General features: G+C 39.6%; 1 protein-coding gene across 1 annotated transcript in view; it reads right to left on the minus strand.

The window, feature by feature from the left end:
• Window positions 1–13,732: 13,732 nt before the first annotated feature.
• The window catches only part of TMPRSS12 (transmembrane serine protease 12), a 36,325-nt gene continuing 25,291 nt past the window's right edge, over window positions 13,733–24,766 (minus strand). Inside the window, exons 5-6 of the mRNA XM_059887246.1 lie at window positions 20,291–20,433; window positions 13,733–14,234 (exon numbers count right to left, since the gene is read on the minus strand). Of these exons, the coding sequence (XP_059743229.1) occupies window positions 13,983–14,234; window positions 20,291–20,433 (395 nt within the window). The 3' untranslated portion in view covers window positions 13,733–13,982. The remainder of the gene's footprint in view (window positions 14,235–20,290; window positions 20,434–24,766) is intronic.

Below are 24,766 nucleotides of genomic sequence, written 5' to 3' on the forward strand. Positions count from 1 at the left end.
AAAGAATGAGAAATAAGCATTTTGCAACCCTTAATGTAGTAGTTGATTTGAGCAAGGAACTTCGACTAAAACCATTGAGTGTAAATTTCTTGAGGAAAAGGATATTCATATGATCTCCAAGTATCCTCTCAAAGGTTATTAATTAATTATGAAAGAAAAAGGGTATCTTTGCAATAAGGAAATATGGCAAATACCACTTTATTCAAGATAAAAGTGATAAGATGATCAAACAGCATCACCTATGAGACAAACTGACATTGTATGTTTTGATGGAATACAGTAGAAGTATATTGTTTATGTCATAAACGTAGGATTCCAAGTCTGTGCCCCAAGCACCAATGCTGAAGAAACTGAAGTTGATCAATTTTATGAAGACCTAAAAGACCTCCTAGAACTAACATCAAAAAAAAAAAGAAAAAGAGAAAAGTTCCTATTCATCATAGGGCATTGGAATGCAAACGTAGGAAGTCAGGGGATGCTTGGAGTAACAGGCAAGTTTGGCCTTGGAGTACAAAATGAAGCAGGGCAAAGGCTAACAGTTTTGCCAAGAGGATGCACTGGTCATAGCAAGCACCCTCTTCCAATAACACAAGAGAAGACTCTACACAGGGATGTCACCAGATCAGATCAGATCGCTCAGTCGTGTCCGACTCTTTGCGACCCCATGAATCGCAGCACGCCAGGCCTCCCTGTCCATGACCAACTCCGGAGTTCACTGAGACTCACGTCCATCGAGTCAGTAATGCCATCCAGCCATCTCATCCTCTGTCGTCCCCTTCTCCTCTTGCCCCCAATCCCTCCCAGCATCAGAGTCTTCTCCAATGAGTCAACTCTTCGCATGAGGTGGCCAAAGTACTGGAGTTTCAGCTTTAGCATCATTCCTTTCAAAGAAATCCCAGGGCTGATCTCCTTCAGAATGGACTGGTTGGATCTCCTTGCAGTCCAAGGGACTCTCAAGAGTCTTCTCCAACACCACAGTTCAAAAGCATCAATTCTTCGGCGCTCAGCTTTCTTCACAGTCCAACTCTCACATCCATACATGACCACAGGAAAAACCATAGCCTTGACTAGCCGGACCTTTGTTGGCAAAGTAATGTCTCTGCTTTTGAATATGCTATCTAGGTTGGTCATAACTTTCCTTCCAAGGAGTAAGCGTCTTTTAATTTCATGGCTGCAGTCACCATCTGCAGTGATTTTGGAGCCCCCCAAAAATAAAGTCTGACACTGTTTCCACTGTTTCCCCATCTATTTCCCATGAAGTGATGGGACCAGATGCTGTGATCTTCGTTTTCTGAATGTTGAGCTTTAAGCCAACTTTTTCACTCTCCACTTTCACTTTCATCAAGAGGCTCTTTAGTTCTTCTTCACTTTCTGCCATAAGGGTGGTGTCATCTGCATATCTGAGGTTATTGATATTTCTCCTGGCAATCTTGATTCCGGCTTGTGTTTCTTCCAGCCCAGCGTTTCTCATGATGTACTCTGCATATAAGTTAAATAAACAGAGTGACAATATACAGCCTTGACTTACTTCTTTTCCTATTTGGAACCAGTCTGTTGTTCCATGTCCAGTTCTAATTGTTGCTTCCTGACCTGCATACAAATTTCTCAAGAGGCAGATCAGGTGGTCTGGTACTCCCATCTTTCAGAATTTTCCATAGTTTATTGTGATCCACACAGTCAAAGGCTTTGGCATAGTCAATAAAGCAGAAATAGATGTTTTTCTGGAACTCTCTTGCTTTTTCCATGATCCAATGGATGTTGGCAATTTGATCTCTGGTTCCTCTGCCTTTTCTAAAACCAGCTTGAACATCAGGAAGTTCACGGTTCACATATTGCTGAAGCCTGGCTTGGAGAATTTTGAGCATTACTTTACTAGCGTGTGAGATGAGTGCAATTGTGCAGTAGTTTGAGCATTCTTTGGCATTGCCTTTCTTTGGGATTGGAATGAAAACTGACCTTTTCCAGTCCTGTGGCCACTGCTGAGTTTTCCAAATTTGCCGGCATATTGAGTGCAGCACTTTCACAGCATCATCTTTCAGGATTTGAAATAGCTCAACTGGAATTCCATCACCTCCATTAGCTTTGTTCGTAGTGATGCTTCCTAAGGCGCACTTGACTTCACATTCCAGGATGTCTGGCTCTAGGTCAGTGATCACACCATTGTGATTATCTGGGTCATGAAGATCTTTTTTGTACAGTTCTTCTGTGTATTCTTGCCATCTCTTCTTAATATCTTCTGCTTCTGTTAGGTCCATACCATTTCTGTCCTTTATTGAGCCCATCTTTGCATGAAATGTTCCTTTGGTATCTCTGATTTTCTTGAAGAGATCTCTTGTCTTTCCCATTCTGTTGTTTTCCTCTATTTCTTTGCATTGATCACTGAAGAAGGCTTATCTCTCCTTGCTATTCTTTGGAACTCTGCATTCAGATGTTTATATCTTTCCTTTTCGCTTCTCTTCTTTTCATAGCTATTTGTAAGGCCTCCCCAGACAGCCATTTTGCTTTTTTGCATTTCTTTTCCATGGGGATGGTCTTGATCCCTGTCTCCTGTACAGTGTCATGAACCTCATTCCATAGTTCATCAGGCACTCTATCTATCAGATCTAGGCCCTTAAATCTATTTCTCATTTCTACTGTATAATCATAAGGGATTTGATTTAGGTCATACCTGAATGGTCTAGTGGTTTTCCCTACTTTCTTCAATTCCAGTCTGAATTTGGCAATAAGGAGTTCATGATCTGAGCCACAGTCAGCTCCCAGTCTTGTTTTTGCTGACTGTATAGAGCTTCTCCATCTTTGGCTGCAAAGAATATAATCAATTTGATTTTGGTGTTGACCATCTGGTGATGTCCATGTGTAGAGTCTTCTCTTGTGTTGTTGGAACAAGGTGTTTGCTATGACCAGTGAATTTTCTTGGCAAAACTCTGTTGGTCTTTGCTCTGCTTCATTCCGTACTCCAAGGCCAAATTTGCCTGTTACTCGATGTGTGTCTTGACTTCCTATTTTTACTAGATAGTCAATACCAAAATCAGATGGATTATATTCTTTACTGCTGAAGATGGAGAAGCTCTATACAGTGAGCAAAAACAAGAGTGGGAGCTGACTGTGGCTCAGATCATGAACTCCTTATTGCCAAATTCAGACTGAAATTGAAGAAAGTAGGGAAAACCACTAGAACCATTCAGGTATGACCTAAATCAAATCCCTTATGATTATACAGTGGAAGTAACAAATAGATCCAAGGGATTAGATGTGATAGAGTGCCTGAAGAACTATGGACAGAGGTTTGTGGCATTGTACAGGAGGCGGTGGTCAAAACCATCCCCAAGAAAAAGAAATGCAAAAAGGCAGAATGATTGTCTGAGGAGGCCTTACAAATAGCTGAGAAAAGTGAAAGGCAAAAGAGAAAAGGAAAGATATACCCATCTGAATGCAGAGTTCCAAAGAATAGCAAGGAGAGATAAGAAAGTCTTCCTAAGTGATCAATGCAAAGAAATGGAGGAAAACAACAGAATGTGAAAGACTAGAGATCTCTTCAAGAAAATTGGAGATATCAAGGGAACATTTCACACAAGGATTGGCACAATAAAGGACAGAAATGGTAAGGACCAAACAGAAGCAGAAGAGATTAAGAGGTGGCAAGATAACCATGATGGTGTGATCACTCACCTAGAGCCAGACATCTTGGAGTGCAAAGTCAAGTGGGCCTTAGGAAGCATCACTACGAACAAAGCTAATGGAGGTGATGGAATTCCAGTTCAGCTATTTCAAATCCTGAAAGATGATGCTGTGAAAGTGCTGCACTCAATATGCCGGCAAATTTGGAAAACTCAGCATTGGCCACAGGACTGGAAAAGGTCAGTTTTCATTCCAATCCCAAAGAAAGGCAATGCTAAAGAATGTTCAAACTACCACACAATTGCACTCATTTCACATTCTAGCAAAGTAATGCTCAAAATTCTCCAAGCCAAGCTTCAGCGGCACATGAACTGAGAACTTCCAGATATTCGAGCTGGATTTAGAAAAGGCGGAAGAACCAGAGATCAAATTGCCAACATCTGTTGGATCGTAGACAAAACAAGAGAATTTCAGAAAAAACATCTACTTCTGCTTCATTGACTATGCCAAAGCCTTTGACTGTGTGGATCATAACAAACTGGAAAATTCTTAAAGAGATGAGAATACCAGGCCACCTACCCTGCCTCCTGAGAAACCTATATGCAGGTCAAAAAGCAACAGAACACTGTGTAGAAGAACAACTGACTAGTTCAGGATTGAGAAAGGAGTACAGTAAGGCTGTATATTGTTACCCTGTTTATTTAACTTATATACAGAGTACATCATGCGAAATGCTCGGCTGGATGAGTTACAAGCTGGAATCAAGATTGCCGGGGGAAATATCAACAACCTCAGATATGCAGATGATACCACTCAAATGGTAGAAAGCAAAGAGGATCTAAAGAGCCTCTTGATGAGGGTGAAGAAGGAGAGTGACAAAGCCAGTTTAAAACTCAATATTAAAAAAACTAAGATCATGGCATTCGGTCCCATCACTTCATGGCAGATAGGGGAATAGGAGGAAGCAGTGACAGATTTCCTCTCCTTGGACTCTAAAATCATTGCAGATGGTGACTGCAGCCATGAAATTAGAAGATGACTGCTTCTTGGCAGGAAAGCTATGACAAACCTGGATAGTGTGTTAAAAAGCAAAGACATCACTTTGCTGACAAAGGTCCATATAGTCAAGGCCATGATCTTTCCAGTAGTCATGTATGGATGTGAGAGCTGGACCATTAAGAAGGCAGAGTGCTGAAGAATTGATGCTTAAAGAACTGTGGTGCTGGAGAAGACTCTTGAGAGTCTCTTAGACAGCAAGGAGATCAAACTAGTCAACCTCAAAGGAAATCAACCTTGAAAACTCTTTGAAGGATTGATGCTGAAGCTCCAACACTTTGGCAACCTGATGCAAACAGCTGACTCTGGGAAAGACTCTAATGCTGGGAAAGATTGAAGGCAGAAGGAGAAGAGGGCGACATAGGATGAAATTGTTGGGTGGCATCACCTGACTCAATGGATATGAACCTGGGCAAACTCTGGGAGATGGTGAGAGACAGGGAAGCCTTGTGTCCTGCAGTCTGTGGGGGTAGTGAAGAGTCAGACACAACTTGGCAACTGAACAACAACAACAGTACTTGTGAAAAAACCTTTACTCTGACTTATCATGAGGAATTCAGATAAATTCAGAGTGCAGAAGATTTTTTTTTTTAAATCAATGTTAATATGCTTAAAATCCCATACTATCCTTAAATAATGTCAAAGGTTTAACAAAGTGTTTTATTAAAATTCACAGTATTAAAGCATTTCATTTATTCAAGTCTATTTTGATTCTTTTTTGCTTAATATATATATTTTATTGAAGTGTAGTTGACTTACAGTGTTTCAGGTTCACAGCAAAGTGATTTAGTTATACATATACACAAATATTATTTTTGAAATTATTTTCCATTATAGGTTATTACAAGATATTGACTATAGTTCCCTGTGCTATACAGTAACTCTTTGTTGCTTGTTGCATACCTATTTTTTTATTAGAAATCTAGCATTCTCTTCATATTAAGTCAAACAAGAGGAATCAAAATGTTATAAATTTTTTAGTTAGGCTAAAATTTGTAAGTTTTCTGATATATATTATACATACTATTTATAAGTATACAAAAACTTTGCTTGATAAAGGCTTGAGAAAGAAAAAAAGAGATGGAGAAATTGGAAAACATAAACTAAATGAAATGAGAGCACTGAATATGAAATAGAAAAAGCAAAACAAGCTAGATAAAAGATCATCATATAGTCTAGTTGTTTTTAAACATGGCTGCTCATTGGAAACATATCTGGAGCTTTGGAGAGAAAAAAATACCTGGACATTTGTATTTTTCAAAAAAATTTCAAGATAATTCTGATACGCATCTGTATTTTAAAAAGTGATTACATATTTTCCTATTAAATGGTAGTTTTGATGATATAGACTTCTGTTATTTGTCCAATGACAAATCATGATATAATGGTACTAAGTGAGTAACAGGTGCATAATCAGAATAGTAAAAGATGTTTATCAGTTTTCACAATCAATAGCCAGACAGAAAGTAAAAGGTAATTACAACTGCAAGCCATGATAGGAACATGATTAACCTAACAACATAGAATAATTACATACAATTTGGGGTGTTCAAGCAGAGTGATGTGGTAAGTGGAAGTGCATAGATGAACATGTTTTCACCTGCCCAGCTAGTCTATGTCTTTTGGTTGATACATTTAATCCATTTACATTTATGTAATTTTCAATGTGTATGATGCTATTACCATTTTCTTAATTGTTTTGAGTTTATTTTCTGTAGATCTTTTCCTTCTCTTGTGTTTCTTGCCTAGAGAAGTTCCTTTAGCATTTGTTGTAATGCTGGTTTGGTGATGCTGAATACTGTTAACTTTTGTTTGTCTGGAAAGCTTTGAATTTCTCCATCAAATCTGAATGAGAATCTTTCTAGGTAGAATGTTCTTGGTTGTAGGTTCTTCCTTTTCATCACTTTAAGTATAATGTGTCATTCCTTTCTGGCTTATAGAGTTTCTGTTAAAAAATCAGATGATAACCTGATGGGAGTTCCCTTGTACGTTGTTGTTTTGCCCTTGTTGCTTTTAATATTTTATCTTTGTCTTTAATTTTTGTCAGTTGGATTACTACGTGTCTGAGTGTGTTCCTCCTTGGATTTATTTTGCCTGGGACTCTGCACTTCCTGGATTTGGTTAACTACTTCCTTTCCCACGTTCAGGAATTTTTGAGCTATTATCTCTTCAAATATTTTTTCAGGTCCTTTCTTCTTCTTCTGAGACCTCTATAATGTGAATGTTGGTGCATTTCATGTTGTCCCAGAGGTCTCTTAGGGTGTCTTCATTTTTTTTTTTTTTCATTCTTCTTTCTATATTCTGTTCTATGGTAGTGATTTCCACCATTCTGTCCTCCAGGTCATTTATCTGTTCTTCTGCCTCAGTTAGTCTGCTATTGATTCCTTCTAGAGTATTATTCCTCTTGGCTTGTTCTTTAGTTCTTGTAGGTCTTTGGTAAACATTTCTTGCCTCTTTTCCATTGTTTTCTAGGGATCCTGGATCATCTTCACTATCATTATTCTGAATTCTTTTTCTGGAAGATTGTCTATCTCCATTTCATTTAGTTGTTTTTCTGGGATTTTATCTTGTCCTTCCATCTGGGACATTCTGCTTTTTCCTCCTGATTAACTTTCTGTAATGTGGCTTTTGTTCTAGCAGCTATGGCATTGTGGTTCTTCTTGCTTCTTCTGTCTGCCTTGTGATGGAGGAAGCTAAGAGGCCTGTGTAAGCTTCCTAATGGGAAAGTGAAAGTCACCCAGTCATGTCCAACTCTCTGCAACCCCATGGACAATAAAGTCCATGGAATTCTCCACACCAGAATACTGGAGTGGCTAGCCTTTTCCTTCTCCAGAGGATCTTCCCAAGCCAGGGATCGAACTCAGGTCTCCCACATTGCAGATGGATTCTTTACCAGCTGAGCCACAAGGGAAGCCCAAGAATACTGGAGTGGGTAGCCTATCCCTTCTCCTGACCCAGGAATTGAATTGGAGTCTCCTGCATTGCAGGCAGATTCTTTACCAGTTCTGTTCAGTCGCATCCATTCTTTGCGACCCCATGAACCACAGCACATCAGGCCTCCCTGTCCATCACCACCTGGAGTTTACCCAAACTCATGTCCATTGAGTCAGTGATGCCATCCAACCATCTCATCCTCTGTCATCCCCTTCTCCTCCCACCCTCAATCTTTCCCAGCATCAGGGTCTTTCCAAAAGAGTCAGCTCTTCACATCAGGTGGCCAAAGTATTGGAGTTTCAGCTTCAACATCAGTCCTTCCAATGAACACCCAGGACTGATCTTCTTTAGGATGGACTGTTTGGATCTCCTTGCAGTGCAAGGGACTCCCAAGTCTTCTCCAACACCACAGTTCATCAACTCTTTGGCGCTCAGCTTTCTTTATAGTCCAACTCTCACATCGATACATGACTACTGGAAAACCATAGCCTTGACTAGATGGACCTTTGTTGACAAAGTAATGTCTCTGCTTTTGAATATGCTATCTAGGTTGGTCATAACTTTCTTTCCAAGGAGTAAGTGTCTTTTAATTTCATGGCTGCAATCACCATCTGCAGTGATTTTGGAGCCCAAAAAAATAAAGTCTGACACTGTTTCCACTGTTTCCCCATCTATTTGCCATGAAGTGATGGGATCGGATGCCATGATCTTAGTTTTCTGAATGTTGAGCTTTAAGCCAACTTTTTCATTCTCCTCTTTCATTTTCATCAAGAGATTCTTTAGTTCCTCTTCACTTTCTGCCATAAGGGTGGTGTCATCTGCATATCTGAGGTTATTGATATTTCTCCTGGCAATCTTGATTCCAGCTTGTGCTTCTTCCAGCCCAGCATTTCTCATGATGTACTCTGCATATAAGTTAAATAAGTAGGGTGACAATATACAGCCTTGACATACTCCTTTTCCTATTTGGACCAGTCTGTTGTTCCATGTCCAGTTCTAACTGTTGCTTCCCGACCTGCATATAGGTTTCTCAAGAGGCAGGTCAGGTGGTCTGGTATTCCCATCTCTTTCAGAATTTTCCACAGTTTATTGTGATCCACACAGTCAAAGGCTTTGGCATAGTCAATAAAGCAGAAATAGATGTTTTTCTGGAACTCTCTTGCTTTTTCAATGATCCAGCATATGTTGGCAGTTTGATCTCTGGTTCCTCTGCCTTTTCTAAAACCAGCTTGAACATCAGGAAGTTCACGGTTCACATATTGCTGAAGCCAGCTTGGAGCATTACTTTACTATCATGTGAGATGAGTGCAATTGTGCGGTAGTTTGGGCATTCTTTGGCATTGCCTTTCTTTGGGATTGGAATGAAAACTGCCCTTTTCCAGTCCTGTGGCCACTGCTGAGTTTTCCAAATTTGCCGGCATATTGAGTGCAGCACTTTCACAGCATCATCTTTCAGGATTTGAAATAGCTCAACTGGAATTCCATCACCTCCACTAGCTTTGTTCGTGTGATGCTTCCTAAGGCCCACTTGACTTCACATTCCAGGATGTCTGGCTCTAGGTGAATGATCACACCAGTGTGATTATCTGGGTCGTGAAGATATTTTTTGTACAGGGATTCTTTACCAACTGACCCTCCCAAAAAAACAAAATAGAACTACTGCCTGGTGGCTTAGTTGCTAAGTCTTGTCCAACTCTTGCAACCCCATGGACTGTAGCCTGCTAGGCTCCTCTGTTCATGGGATTCTCCAGGCAAGAATACTAGAGTGGGTTGCCATTTCTTTCTCCAGAGGATCTTCCTGATCCAGGAACCAAACCCAGGTCTCCTCCATTGCAGGCAGATTCTTTACCGACTGAGCTATGAGAGAAGCCCCTCCTAATGGGAAGGACCAGGAAAAACTGGGTCTTGCTCTGGTGGGCAGAGCCTTGCTCAGTTTTTCTAGTAGTCATGTATGGATGTGAGGGTTGGACTATAAAGAAAGCTGAGTGCCGAAGACTTGATGCTTTTGAACTGTGGTGTTGAAGAAGACTCTTGAAAATCCCTTGGACTGCAAGGAGATCAAAGGGGTCAATCCTAAGTGAAATCAGTCCTGAATACTTATTGAAAGGGCTAATGCTGAAGCTGAAACTCCAGTACTTTGACCACCTGATGTGAAGGACTGACTCCTTAGAAAAGACTCTAATGCTGGGAAAGATTGAAGGCAGGAGGAGAAGGGGATGACATAGAGGATGAGATGGTTGGATGGCATCACCAACTCGATGGACATGAGTTTGAGCAAGCTCTGGAAGTTGTTGATGGACAGGGAGGCCTGGCGTGCTGCAGTCCATGGGGACGCAAAGAGTCAGACATGACTGAGCAACTGAACTGAAGTGGGGTTTTGCTCCCTTCCTGTTGTTTGGCCTGAAGCAACCCAGGCCTGGGGTCTGTGGGCTGTATGGTGAGGTTAATGGTGACCTCCAAGAGGGCTTATGCCTAGGGGGATCTTCCAGGACTGCTGCTGCCAGTATCCCCGTCCCTGTGGTGAGCCCGAATGCAGAGGATTCTATAAGATAGTTGACTTGGACTCTATCGCTGTTATGAAAGACAAAAAAGAATATAAAATAAGGACAGAGGAAACTTTTAAATTAAAGGACATTGCAATGTGTGGAATTTGGATTATATACTGGAGTAGGGCAGAGACTATAAAAACATTTTTAAGATAGGAAGATTGGAATATAGACCCTATATTAGATGGTATTAATAAATCATTGTTAAATTTCATTGGTGGGATAATGGTATTGTGATTCTTGCTCTTGGGAGATAATGTGTTGTAGTATTTGCTTTCAGATTGTTAAAAACAAACAAAAAAAAAAAAAGCGTGTGTGTGTGGAGAGAGAAAAAAAGAATGTGCAAACAGGGCAAGAGTTTAATGTTTGGCGAATAAAGGCGGACAGTCGTAGTACTCATCTTTCACCTTTTAGACTGAAAATAGCTGGGATAAAATAATGCTTAAGAAGAGTCTGTAAAAATCCTCCTTGTAAATGAAATAGGCAGAACTTATGGTAGCTGCCTTTGCATAGTACGCCTATGTACGATTTTTTCTCTACTAATTTTCTGTACTTCAGATTTTGATAGCATAATATGAGGATAGACTATTTTGGGAATTGGAAAAATTAAAATTTATAATAGTACACTTTAATTTTTTAATTTTATAAAATATTTTATTTGCTGCGCCACACAGCTTTTGGGATCTTCTAGGGATTGAATCCAGACCACAGCAGTGACAGCACTGAGTCCTAACCACTGAAGCACCAGGGAATTGCCCGATTTTATACAGTTTTTAAATGGCAACCCACTCCAGTACTATTGCCTGGAAAATCCCATGGACGGAGGAGCTTGGTAGGCTGCAGTCCATGGGGTCGCTAAGAGTCAGGCACGACTGAGCAACTTCACTTTCACTTTTCACTTTCACACATTGGAGAAGGAAATGGCAACCCACTCCAGTGTTCTTGCCTGGAGAATCCCAGGGACGGGGGAACTTGGTGGCCTGCCATCTATGGGGTCGCACAGAGTCGGACTCGAATGAAGCAACTTAGCAGCAGCAGCAGCAGCAGCATACAGTTTTTATTTTATTTTATTTTATTTTTATTTTTATTTTTTTTTGCTACACAAGAGACGTTTATTAATGTTCTGTTGTATTTACAGCTTTAACATAGCAAACCAGGGTGAATTACCACTTGGCAGAAAGCACGTCACTCTACATTTATAACACATTGGTCTCTGCTAACACATTGTAAAAGCAAGTAGTACAGTATGTTAGGGATCATCTCAAAAGTTCCACACTAATTCTTTCTTTGCTCCCAGTACCTAATCCCCTCTCTACTCCTAGACCCTGGCCTAATCATCAGGAGACAAAAGAAAAAGAAAAAAGGGGGCAGGGATTCCAATCATATAGAAAGTGTCGAGAATTGCAATTTATTAGTCGTTATGCTGCATTTGTCCTTGTCCTTTCTATTTTACACAATGATTGTAAAGGTGTTGTCATTGTGTAAAATAGAAAGCATACAGTTTTTAAAGGTAACTTTCCACTTTCCATTGGGATTCCCTGGTGGCTCAGAGGGTAAAGCGTCTGCCTACAATGCAGGACACCCGGGTTCGATCCCTGGGCCGGGAAGATGCCCTGGAGAAGGAAATGACAACCCACTCCAGTACTTTTGCCTGGGAAATCCCATGGACTGAGAAGCCTGGTAGGCTACAGTCCACAGGGTTGCAGAGTCGGGCACGACTGAGCCACTTCACTTCACTCCGCTTTCCATTACGGAATATTGGCTATATTGTCTATGTTGCACAGGGCATCCTCGAACCTATCTTATACGCAGTAGTCTGTACCTCCCACTCCCCACCTCTATATCGTCCTCACCCCAAACTGGTAACCACTGTATCTGTGAGTCTGCTTCTTTTATGTTAAAAATAATATACATTAAAATTTGAGTTTATAAGTAATAACAAGTCCTTCGTTCTAGTAAATTTTTCAGATTTTGAAAGAAATAAGTTATCTATCTGATATATATAATGAAAAGACTGTATGAATCATGTGTGTGCTAAATTGCATCAGTTGTGTCCGACTCTGTGCGACCATGCGGACAGTAGCCTGCCAGGCTCCTCTGTCCGTAGGATTCTGCAGGCAAGAATACTGGAGTGGGTTGCCATTTCCTCCTTCAGGAGATCTTCCCAACCCAGGGATCAAACCTGCATCACTTATATCTCCTGCATTGGCAGGTGGGTTCTTTAGCCCTAGTGCTACCTGGGATAATAATAATAGGAACTGAGTACCTTCAGTATATCAAAACTTTGTATAATCAACTTGTTTAATTATCACAACACTGGCGCCAAGTAGGTATCAATAATTGTCCCAACTCTTACAAATACTAAGTTAACAGAATGAAATTTGAAACAAAGTCTGTCTTAGGTTCCAAAATCTATCCTCTAATAGTCTCTTGTGGTGTAGAGAAATGTTATACAACTGAATTCTGGCTGGCTGAAATAAGTGAACTAAACTGGGCAAAAAGATAAGAGGTTGCAGATAATAGATGCTGCCTGATTAGACTGGCAGACCTAAGCAGTAAGTAGGACATACCTTTGAATTGAAAAGCAAGGATTTTCCCTCCAGTGCTGTCAATACATTCAGAAGAGTTTCTTAACATTAATATCCAGGGCTTATCAAGTGAATCTGAATGATAGGTAGAATAAACAGAAAATGACTAATGTATTATACTGATTGTTATAGAAGCATCACCCACTAATTCCTTATAAGACCTTGTCAATGGATAAACTAGGGTCTCCTTCAAAAAAGAAGAGTCAGTATCCCCTGAATGTTGCTCACATGTCTATAAAAAAATCAGTTTTCTACCCCTTGAACATTAAACTGATGATCCCCAAGGGAATTAATTGATGGAAAACTCATGCTTGCTTTCAGTTAAATCCTCAAATTAGGTTTAAGCTAAGCAAAACAAAACAACAAAAATACATGGTTTTAACTGGTTGAATATTAAAAGGAAGGATGAGAAAATAATTACTTCTCCTTTATGCATGAGTTCTCCAGAGTTTAAGGGAGATGTGAGTAGATTCTAATACTGTCTTTTTTGTTTTAATAATTCATATTATAGATTGGTCATCATAAAGTTAATCCCAGGTTGGTATTCTTGCTTTCTGAGCATGCTTCTCAGTCACCTCTCCTCACATTTAATTCAAGGGCCCAAGGAATACAGACTTTTAGCATGGGCTTCAAGAAAATAACGTTCAGAAAGTAGATTATAACATTGCAAAAAAAAAAGTCTTAGTATACATTTCTAAATAAGAAGTAAATTATTTGGAGGTGTTTGCACCACAATTCTCTCTTGGCATCGGAAAGGAAGTATTAATATTAAATAGTTCTAATTAGAATTTGAATAATAGGCAGATACTTCTTCAAATATCCTTTGAGAGTCAGAAACAAGATGATAATTCAAAAACTATATATCATACAACCAAATGTTTTTGAATAAAATAAAACCTAACTTAAAAGTTTTGATTAACAAAAACCAACTTTTCTTTTAATTAACTCTTTATTATTTGACATTTATATACATTAAGTATATAGCTGTTTATACAAATTCTAGGAAGATATTCCAAATGCAAAATTATGATTATAAAGTATAACAAGATACATGAAGGAAGAATGTGATTGAGTGCCAAATTTGTAATCACTTATCTAATATGTCACAGTCCTTTTATTCCAAAAAATGTTCACATGGGAACTCTAAAATGGGCAATTATTTATCAAAAGAATAAATGATTTTCATTATGTAGAACCTGGAAAGGGACACGATGCAAAATAAAGATTCTTCAGAATTTTTTTATGGAGTTGCAAGTAAGACAACAGAACCTAAGGCTATAAGGACCTGTCCAAGTAGAATATTTATATTAAGTATGCCTTTATTGCTTGATTGGTAGAGTTGCTCTGTCAGCCACTTTTGGTTGAAGGATGGTGCACTATAGACACCAGGAAAATTTTTTCGACCACAGCCGTATCCGTAACTGGTAATTCCCATTACAAAATATCGTTTACGTTCTGGTAGGTAGCACATTAATGGTCCACCACTATCACCCTATTAAAAAAGTCCCAAAATAGTATTAGTTACTTCCAGTAGGCTTTAAACAACAATAAATCTGGAATAAATTAATCACACTAATCATATATTTATATAAATATACATTTTTAACTTACTTCTAATTTATAAAGATGCATAGATTTTCAGTTTTATATTCCAACTGAAACAGGTATTCAGTCTGGCCTGTTATTTTTGAGGAACCATATAGCTGGTGGATAAATTTTCCACCTGCATAGTTTTGAACCAAAATACTATAAATCGAATTGTTTGGATTTTTAGTGTAGTTACTCAGGAGGAATATAATTTAGGAACTGTGCAAAATACTATAAATATTGTCTATTAGAATACTTGTATTAATGCTATGTAGGAATGGTAGAACTAAGATATATAATGGATTCATTTAGGTGTGTGTGTGGTTTGCTAACTAGAGGACAGGAGTGAACAGGCATCTTGCAAGACATGGCATCTTTCTGAGTGTTGACATTGACTGGTGCAGGATCATAGGAATAAATAGCTAAGCATGCAATGCAGGAGACTGGGGTTTGATCCCTGAGTCAGAAAGATCCCCTGGAGAAGGGCATGGCAACCCACTCCAGTACTCTTGCCTGAAGAATTCCATGGACAGAGGAGCCTGGTGGGTTACAGTTCATGGGATCACAGAGTCAACATGACTGAGAAGCTAACATTTAATGGTATTACAAATGACAAATCTTTGTCATGGTTTATACTCGACTGTTAATACACTGAAACACCATTACTGAAGAGTATTAATCATTCAAAACAATAAGGACACTGAGATAACTGTTTTAATGCTTAAAGTTTAAAGACCATGTTTCTAAGGTGTTTTCAAATTCTCTATATAAGGAAAGCATTAAAAAACTATTTTTTGACAATTAGAATGTTTCATTTATGAATGCAATTAAATTAGATTGAATCCTTCTTTTCAGTAAGATTTTTAAGGAAAAAGATACAGGAAAGATAAACCCTGAATAGCAGAAATGAAAATGAGTAGGAAAAGATCAGAGCATGGGGCACTGTTTGGGAGTGATGTGCTGGTAGATTTAGAAGCAGTGAAGAAAAAAGAGGAATAAAGAAAGATTTAAAAGCCACAAGGGACAAAACAAAAAACCAGATAAATTGGATTTTGTAAAAAAAAAAAAAAATCACAGATGGGAATTCCCTGGTGGTCCAGTGGTTCAGAATCCACCTGCTGATACAGAGGACATAGGTTTGAGCCCTGGTTTGGAAAATTTCACAGGGTGCAGGGCAACTAAGCCTCTGTGCCACAACTACTGAGCCCCTGCTCTAGAGCCTGAGGCTGCAACTACCGAACCCTGCACCCTCTAGAGCCAGTGCTCTGCAACAAGAGAAGCCACTACAATAAGAAGCCTGCAATTAGAGAGTATCCCCCTCTCGCTGCAACCGGAGAAAGCCCATGTGCAGAAAGAAGACCCAGTGCTGCTGCTGCTGCTGCTAAGTCGCTTCAGTCGTGTCCGACTCTGTGCGACCCCATAGATGGTAGCCCACCAGGCTCCCTGTCCCTGGGATTCTCCAGGCAAGAACACTGGAGTGGATAGCCATTTCCTTCTCCAATGCATGAAAGCTAAAAGTGAAAGTGAAGTCGCTCAGTCGTGTCCGACTTTTAGCGACCCCATGGACTGCAGCCTACCTGGCTCCTCCGTCCATGGGATTTTCCAGGCAAGAGTACTGGAGTGGGATGCCATTGCCTTCTCTGAAAGACCCAGTGCAGCCAAAAACAAAAAGTGAGAAAAATAAAAAAAACACGATGGGACTTCCCTGGTGGTCTAGTGGCTAAGACTCTGTGCTCCCAGATCTGAGACTTCAATTACCACAACTAAAGATCCTGCGGTGAAGGTTGAAGATCCCGAGTGCCACAATTAAGACCTAGCACAGCCAAGTAAATATTGAAAAAAAAAAAAAAAATCAAAGATGGCCCTTCCCTGGTGGCCCAGTGGTAAAGAATCTGCTTGCCAGTGCAGGAGACACAGGTTGATCCTTAGTCAAGGAAGATCCCACATGCTGTGGAGCAACTAAGCCCAGGTACCAGAACTACTGAGCCTGTGCTGTAGATCCTGGGAGCTGCATGTGCTGAGCCCACGTGCCACACTAGCGAAGTCTGCGTGCCTAGAGCTCTTGCTGTGCAACAAGAGAAGCCACCACGATGGGAAGCCTGCACACCGCAACAAAGAGCAGCTCCTACTCACCACAACTAGAGTACAGCCTGCGTAGCAGTGAAGACCCAGCACAGCCAAAAAGAAATAAAGTTGTTTCTAAAAATCATTAAACAAAACAGAAACAAACCACAGACATAGAAAATAAACTGATGATTACCAGAGGGGAAAGGGATAGAGAGGAATAAATTATTTAGAAGTATGGAATTCACAGATACAAACTACTATACATAAAATAGATAAGCAACAAGGATTTCAGTATCTTGTCATAACAATAATGGAAAATAATCTGGAAAAGTATACACATATAACTGAATCAATTTGCTGTACACCTGAAACTAATACAATATTGAAAATCAATTGTATTTCTATTTAAAAAAAGATAGACAATAATAAGTGCTGACAAGGATGTGGAGAAATTAGAAACCCAAATAATCACGATGGTGTGATCACTCACCTAGAGCCAGACATCCTGGAATGCGAAGTCAAGTGGGCCTTAAGAAGCATCACTAGGAACAAAGCTAGTGGAGGTGATAGAATTCCAGTTGAGCTATTTCAAACCCTGAAAGATGATGCTGTGAAAGTGCTGCACTCAATATGCCAGCAAATTTGGAAAATTCAGTCAGTGGCCACAGGACTGGAAAAGGTCAGTTTTCATTCCAGTCCCAAAAAAGGCAATGCCAAAGAATGCTCAAACTACCGCACAATTGCACTCATCTCACACGCTAGTAAAGTAATGCTCAAAATTCTCCAAGCCAGGCTTCAACAGTACATGAACTGTGAACTTCCAGATGTTCAATCTGGTTTTAGAAAAGGCAGAGGAACCAGAGATCAAATTGCCAACATTTGTTGGATCATCGAAAAACCAAGAGAGTTCCAGAAAAACATTTGTTTCTGCTTTATTGACTATGCCAAAGCCTCTGACTGTGTGGATCACAACAAACTGTGGAAAATTCTGAAAGAGATGGGAATACCAGACCACCTGACCTGGCTCTTGAGAAATCTGTATGCAGGTCAGGAAGCAACAGTTAGAACTAGACATGGAACAACAAACTGGTTCCAAATAGGAAAAGGAGTATGTCAAGGCTATATACTGTCACTCTGCTTATTTAACTTATATGCAGAGTACATCATGAGAAACGCTGGGCTGGAAGAAGCACAAGCTGGAATCAAGATTGCCGGGAGAAATATCAATAACCTCAGATATGCAGATGACACTACCCTTATGGCAAAAAGTGAAGAAGAACTAAAGAGCCTCTTGATGAAAGTGAGAGAGGAGAGTGAAAATGTTGGCTTAAAGCTCAACATTCAGAAAACGAAGATCACGGCATCTGATCCCATCACTTCATGGGAAATAGATGGGGACCCAGTGGAAACAGTGGCTGACTTTATTTTTTTGGGCTCCAAAATCACTGCAGATGGTAATTGCAGCCATGAAATTAAAAGATGCTTACTCCTTGTAAGGAAAGTTATGACCAACCTAGACAGCATATTCAAAATCAGAGACATTACTTCGCCAACAAAGGTCCATCAAGTCAAAGCTATGGTTTTTCCTGTGGTCATGTATGGGTGTGAGAGTTGGACTATAAAGAAAGCTGAGTGCTGGAGAATTGCTGCTTTTGAACTGTGGTGTTGGAGAAGACTGTTGAGAGTCCCTTGGACTGCAAGGAGCTCCAGTCAGTCCATCCTAAAGGAAATCAGTCTTGAATATTCATTGGAAGGACTGATGCTGAAGCTGAAACTCCAATACTTTGGCCACCTGATGCAAAGAGCTGACTCATTTGAAAAGACCCTGATGCTGGGAAAGACTGAAGGCAGGAGGAGAAGGGGATTACAGAGGATGAGATGGTTGGATGGCATCACCAACTCAACGGACATGAGTTTGAGTAAACTCCAGGAGTTGGTGATGGACAGGGAGGTCTGGCATGCTGCAGTCCATGGGGTCTCAAAGAGTCAGACACAACTGAGCGATTGAACTGAACTGATACATTGCTGAGATGGCCAAAAGGCACATGAAAAGATGCTCAACATCACTAATTATCAATATTAGAGAAATGCCAATCAAAACTACAATGAAGTATCATCTCACACCAGTCACAATGGCCATCGTCAGAAAATCTACAAACAGTAAATACTGGAGAAGGTGTGGAGAAAAGGGAACTCTTCTACACTGTTAGTGGGAGTGTAAATTGGTATAGCTGCTGTGGAGAACAGTATGCTGCTGCTGCTGCTAAGTCGCTTCAGTCGTGTCCGTCTCTGTGCGACCCCATAGACGGCAGCCCACCAGGCTCCCCCGTTCCTGGGATTCTCCAGGCAAGAACACTGGAGTGGGTTGCCATTTCCTTCTCCAGGAGAACAGTATAGAGGTTCCTTTAAAAACTGAAACTATAACTACCATATGACTCAGCAATCCCACTCCTGGGTATATACCCAGAGAAAACTATATTTCAAAAAGATTACATGTACTGCAACATTCATTGCATCACTGTTTACAATAGCCTGGACACAGAAACAACCTAAGTGTTCATCAACAGACGAATGGATAAAGAATATGTGATACACATATACAATGGAGTATTACTCAGCCATTAAAAAAGTGATGCTATTTGCAGCAACATGGATGAACCTAGAGATTGTCATACTGAGTGAAATAAGTCAGACACAGACAAATATATGATATTGCTTATATGTGAAATCTAAAAAAAAGGAGTACAAATGAACTTGGTTACAAAATAGAATTAGAGTCACAGATGTAGAGAACAAACTCATGGTTAATAGGGGATCAGAGGGGAGGGGTAAATTGGGAGATTGGGATTAACATATACCCACGACTAGATTTAAAGCAGATAACTAAAGAACCTGCTGTATAGCACAGGGAACTCTACTTAATGTTCTGTAATGACCTATATGAGGAAAGAACCTTAAAAAAGTGAATATATGTGTATATATGTGTGTGTGTGTGTGTATAACTGATTCACTTTGCTCTATACCTGAAACTAACACAACATTGCAAATCAACTATATTCCAATAAAAAACAGAAGAAGTCTCAAATTGTTGCACAAGAATGTAAAATGGTGTAGGCACTTTGGAATACAGTTTGACAGTTCTTTAAAATGTTAAGAATTGACTCAGCAGTTCCACTCCTATGTAGAATTTCCAAGAGAAAGAAAAACATACTTACACATAAAAACATGTACACAAATATTTATAGCCATGTTATTTGTAATAGCCAAAAAAGCAGAAATAGCTTAAATATCCATCTACAAATGGATGGATGAATAAAATGTGACATATCCAAACCATGGTATATTATTTGGCAATAAAATGAATAAGGTATTAATACATGCTATAATGGAGACAAACCTTTAAAACATTATGCTAAGTAAAAGAACCTAGTCACAAAAGACCACAAATTGAATGATCCTGTTCATAGGAAATTTCCAGAATAGGCAAATCTCTACAGGCTAATGGTTGCCTTAATGGGAAGAGTTTTTTTTTTTTTTTTTTTTTTGAGGGGGGTGACAAAAGTGTTCTAAAAATTAGATTATGGTAATGGTTCACTACTCTAAATATAAAACCCCCCACTTTTAAATGGGTGAATTATAAATTATAAATTGTACCACCTTTAAAAAGGTGGTAATGAAAAAAAAAAGATTCAAGGCAAATATCTCTTAAGGTTGATCATGATTGTAGAAACCAAGGAATCAGGCAAGCATGATGATTTGGATTGTTGGAATACTTAAAAAGGAGAAAAATAATTTAGACTTGAGAATTAAGACTTCACCAGAAAGTGATCAAAGACTTGTTCAGTTCCTTTCTGTCTTTAGAAAATATTGCTAATGAAAATTATTTGGTCTTACCCTGCAAGAATCAAAAATTCCATCTTCATCACCTGCACAAATTGAGGTGTTAGGAACTATACCCCCATAGCTCCTCTCAGAATTACAGAAACTTCGAGAAATATAATGCACTTCTGCTTCATGTAACTCTTTGGTAACATTACCTATTAACAACAACAACAAAAAAATACCAGTTAAATTATTTTGGAGAGCAGACATTTTGATAGCAATATGAAATGTTCATGTTCAACAGGTTTTCTTTCCATAGTGACTGATTGAACAATTATGTAAAATTGTATCCAGATATGTATGCATGTATGAATGCCTGGAGATATGGTGAAAGAAAGTCTACCAAGTCTTAACGATAGTTATCTCTAGATAGTAGGAATTTCAGGTTACTTTTTTTTTAATGTTTGCTCTCTTGTGTTTCTTGGAGGTCTCACAGAAGGATCTGTAGTGTTGCAAAATAAAACTATAAAAATTATCAAGGGCTAAAGAAGTAAATGGGGTCACAAAGAGTCGGACACGACTGAGCAACTGAACTGAACTGAAAGAGGTAAATGCTGAGGTCAGTCTTATGTTGTAAGTTGTGAATAATTTTAATTAAATTTTCTAATGATGCCGTCTTGCAAAATGTTGAACGTGAAAATAAAGCAGATTTCTAATTCATGTACTCCCATAACTTCTATGCTTATTCTTGAACATAAAGTGGTTCTTTGCTACAGAAAAGATAGGAAGATACAAGATAACACTTCAGATTATTCTAAGATTTATCCACAGAAAAGCTACTGTAACAGCAGCATCTGATACCATCAGACTGTCTCAGAATTGCAGTTATCACATGTGGAAGCTGAATATTTTATGTGCACCACATTCTTCCTTGGCTTTTCAAGTAATAGACATTTTACCCTTTACTGCAAGTGGGAAAATGACCAAACTGTTCCATTCACAGAATTCCATTCTCCTGGAATTAGTCTAGAGGTGACTATATTTGGTATAAGCCTACTGCTGCTACTGCTGCTAAGTCACTTCAACCATGTCCGACTCTGTGTGACCCCATAGACAGCAGCCCACCAGGCCCCCCTGTCCCTGGGATTCTCCAGGCAAGAACACTGGGGTGGGTTGCCATTTCCTTCTCCAATGCATGAAACTGAAAAGTGAAAGTGAAGTTGCTCAGTCATGTCCAACTCTTCGAGACCCCATGGACTGCAGCCTACCAGGCTCCTCTGCCCATGGGATTTTCCAGGCAAGAGTACTGGAATGGGTTGCCATTGCCTTCTCCATTGGTATAAGCCTAGTCAATTGGAATACTTATCCAGCTTTTTTAACTGGAGCTGCCAGAGAATAGGAGAAGGGAATGGCACCCCACTCCAGTACTCTTGCCTGGAAAATCCCATGGATGGAGGAGCCTGGAAGGCTGCAGTCCATGGGGTTGCTGAGGGTCAGACACGACTGAGTGACTTCATTTTCACTTTTCACTTTCATGCATTGGAGAAGGAAATGGCAACTCACTCTAGTGTTCTTGCCTGGAGAATCCCAGGGACGGGGAGCCTGGTGGGCTGCTGTCTATGGGGTTGCACAGAGTAGGACATGACTGAAGTGACTTAGAAGCACCAGCAACCAGAGAAGAATCTGTTTCACCCTAGTCACATGATTAGCTATTAATATAAGTTCAAATCAGCCTGCAGCCATAGTTCCACACTTATGAGGACAGGCAGCCTGAGAAAGGAAAGTCAACATGGATAGAGAATAAGAAAAGGAAATAAAAATAAAGTATATCTAATGACATCCAAATTCCTGGATCAGTGCTTCCTAGAGGAAAGACGCATTTCTACCCTTGGTTTTCAAATAATTAAAGTAATACTGGCTGTATATAAAAGAGTATATGTAACATAGATGTTAACCAGATATAATAATGGAATGAACATCTGTAAACCTACTACCTGATTTATGAACAATACTAACCCAGTGTGATATTGGTGTAGGGTTATTCAAAATAACTAGCGATTTTTGAAGTGAATAGGAGAAAGAGAGTCCAGAAATAGATGCCTGTGTTTTCTGTTCTGTTCCACTGGTTACTTAGAATATTCTTGCACAAATACTATACTGCTCAATTACAAACACCCTCTTCCAACAACACAAGAGAAGACTTTACACATGGACACCACCGGATGGTAAATACCGAAATCAGATTGATTATATTCTTTGCACAAAGATGGAGAAACTCTATATATATAGTCAGCAAAAACAAGACCGGGAGCTGACTGCGGCTCAGATCACAAACTCCTTATTGCCAAATTCAGACTTATATTGAAGAAAGTAGGGAAAACCACTAGACTATTCAGGTATGACCTAAATCAGATCCCTTATGATTATACACTAGAAGTGACAAACAGATTCAGGGATTAGATCTGATAGACAGAGTGCCTGAAGAACTATGGATGGAGATTCTTGACATTGTACAGGAGGCAGTGATCAAGACCATCCCCAATAAAAAGAAATGCAAGAAGGCAAAATGGTTGTCTGAGGAGGCCTTACAAATAGCTGAGAAAAGAAGAGAAACAAAAAACAAAGGAGAAAAGGAAAGATATACCCATTTGAATGCAGAGTTCCAAAGAGGAGAGATAAGAAAACCTTCCTCAGTGATCAATGCAAAGAAATAGAGGAAAACAATAGAATGGGAAAGACTAGAGATCTCTTCAAGAAAATTAGAGATACCAAGGGAACATTTCATGCAAAGATGGGCACAATAAAGGACAGAAATGGTATGGACCTAACAGAAGCAGATAAGAAGAGGTGGCAAGATTACACAGAAGAACTATACAAAAAAGATCTTCAGGACCCAGATAACCATGATGTTGTGATCACTCACTTAGAGCCAGACATCTTGGAATGTGAAGTCAACTGGGCCTTAGGAAGCATCACTAGGAACAAAGCTAGTGGAGGTGATGGAATTCCCACTGAGCTATTTCAAACCCTAAAAGATGATGCTGTGAAAGTGCTGCACTCAATATGTCAGCAAATTTGGAAAACTCACCAGTGGCCACAGGACTGGAAAAGGTCAGTTTTCAAAATACCAAAGTGCTCAAACTACCATAGAATTGCACTCATCTCACACACTAGCAAAGTAATGTTCAAAATTCTCAAGCCAGGCTTCAACAGTACGTGAACCGTGAACTTCCAGATGTTCAAGCTGGATTTAGAAAAGGCAGAGGAACCAGAGATCAAATTGCCAACATCCACTGGATCATCAAAAAAGCAAGAGAGTTCCAGAAAAACATCTCCTTCTGCTTTACTGACTATGCCAAAGCCTTTGACTGTGTGAATCACAACAAACTGTGGAAAATTCTGAAAGAGATGGGAATACCAGACCACCTGACCTGCCTCTTGAGAAATCTGAATACAGTTTAGGAAGCAACTGTTAGAACTAGACATGGAACAACAGACTGGTTCCATATCGGGAAAGGCTGTATATTGTCACCCTGCTTATTTGACTTATATGCAGAGTACATCATGAGAAATGCTGAGCTGGAGGAAGCACAAGCTGGAATCAAGACTGCTGGGAGAAATACCAATAACCTCAGATATGCAGATAACACCACCCTTATGGCAGAAAGTGAAGAAGAACTAAAGAGCCTCTTGATGAAAATGAAAGAGGAGAGTGAAAAAGTTGGCTTAGAGCCCAACATTCAGAAAACGAAGATCATGGCATCTGATCCCATCACTTCATGGCAAACAGATAGGGAAACAATGGAAACAGTGAGAGGCTTTATTTTGGGGGACTCCAAAATCATTGCAGATGGTGACTGCAGCCATGAAATTAAAAGACGCTTGCTCTGTGGAAGAAAAGTTAGACAGTTAAAACCTAGACAGCATATTAAAAAGCAGAGACAAAAAACAAAAAAGCAGAGACATTACTTTGCCAACAAAGGTCTGTTTAGTCAAAGCTATGGTTTTTCCAGAAGTCATGTATGGATGTGACAGTTGGACTATAAAGAAAGCTGAGCGCCAAAGAATTGCTGCTTTTGAACTGTGGTGTTGGAGAAGACTCTTGAGAGTCCCTTGGACTGCAAGGAGCACCAACCAGTCCATCCTAAAGGAAATCAGTCCTGAATATTTATTGGAAGGACTGATGCTAAAGCTGAAACTCCAGTACTTGGCCATCTGATGCGAAGAGTTGACCATTGGAAAAGACCCTGATACTGGGAAAGATTGAAGGTGGGAGGAGAAGGGGACGACAGAGGATGAGATGGTTGGATGCCATCACTGAGTCAATGGACATGAGTTTGAGTAAACTTCCCTGGTTATGGACAGGGAAGCCTGGCATGTTGCAGTCCATGGGGTTGCAAAGAGTCGGACACAACTGACTGACTGAACTGATATAAATTATTATATAGATACAAGGATTTAAGATTATAATTATTTCTTCTTTGACATAGGAGTTATTTAGTAGTATATTTAAAATTTTTCAAATGTGTGATTTAAATTTTTTTGGTC

The sequence above is a fragment of the Bos taurus genome, chromosome 5, assembly GCF_002263795.3.
Source record: "Bos taurus isolate L1 Dominette 01449 registration number 42190680 breed Hereford chromosome 5, ARS-UCD2.0, whole genome shotgun sequence".
Taxonomy (NCBI): Eukaryota; Metazoa; Chordata; class Mammalia; order Artiodactyla; family Bovidae; genus Bos; species Bos taurus.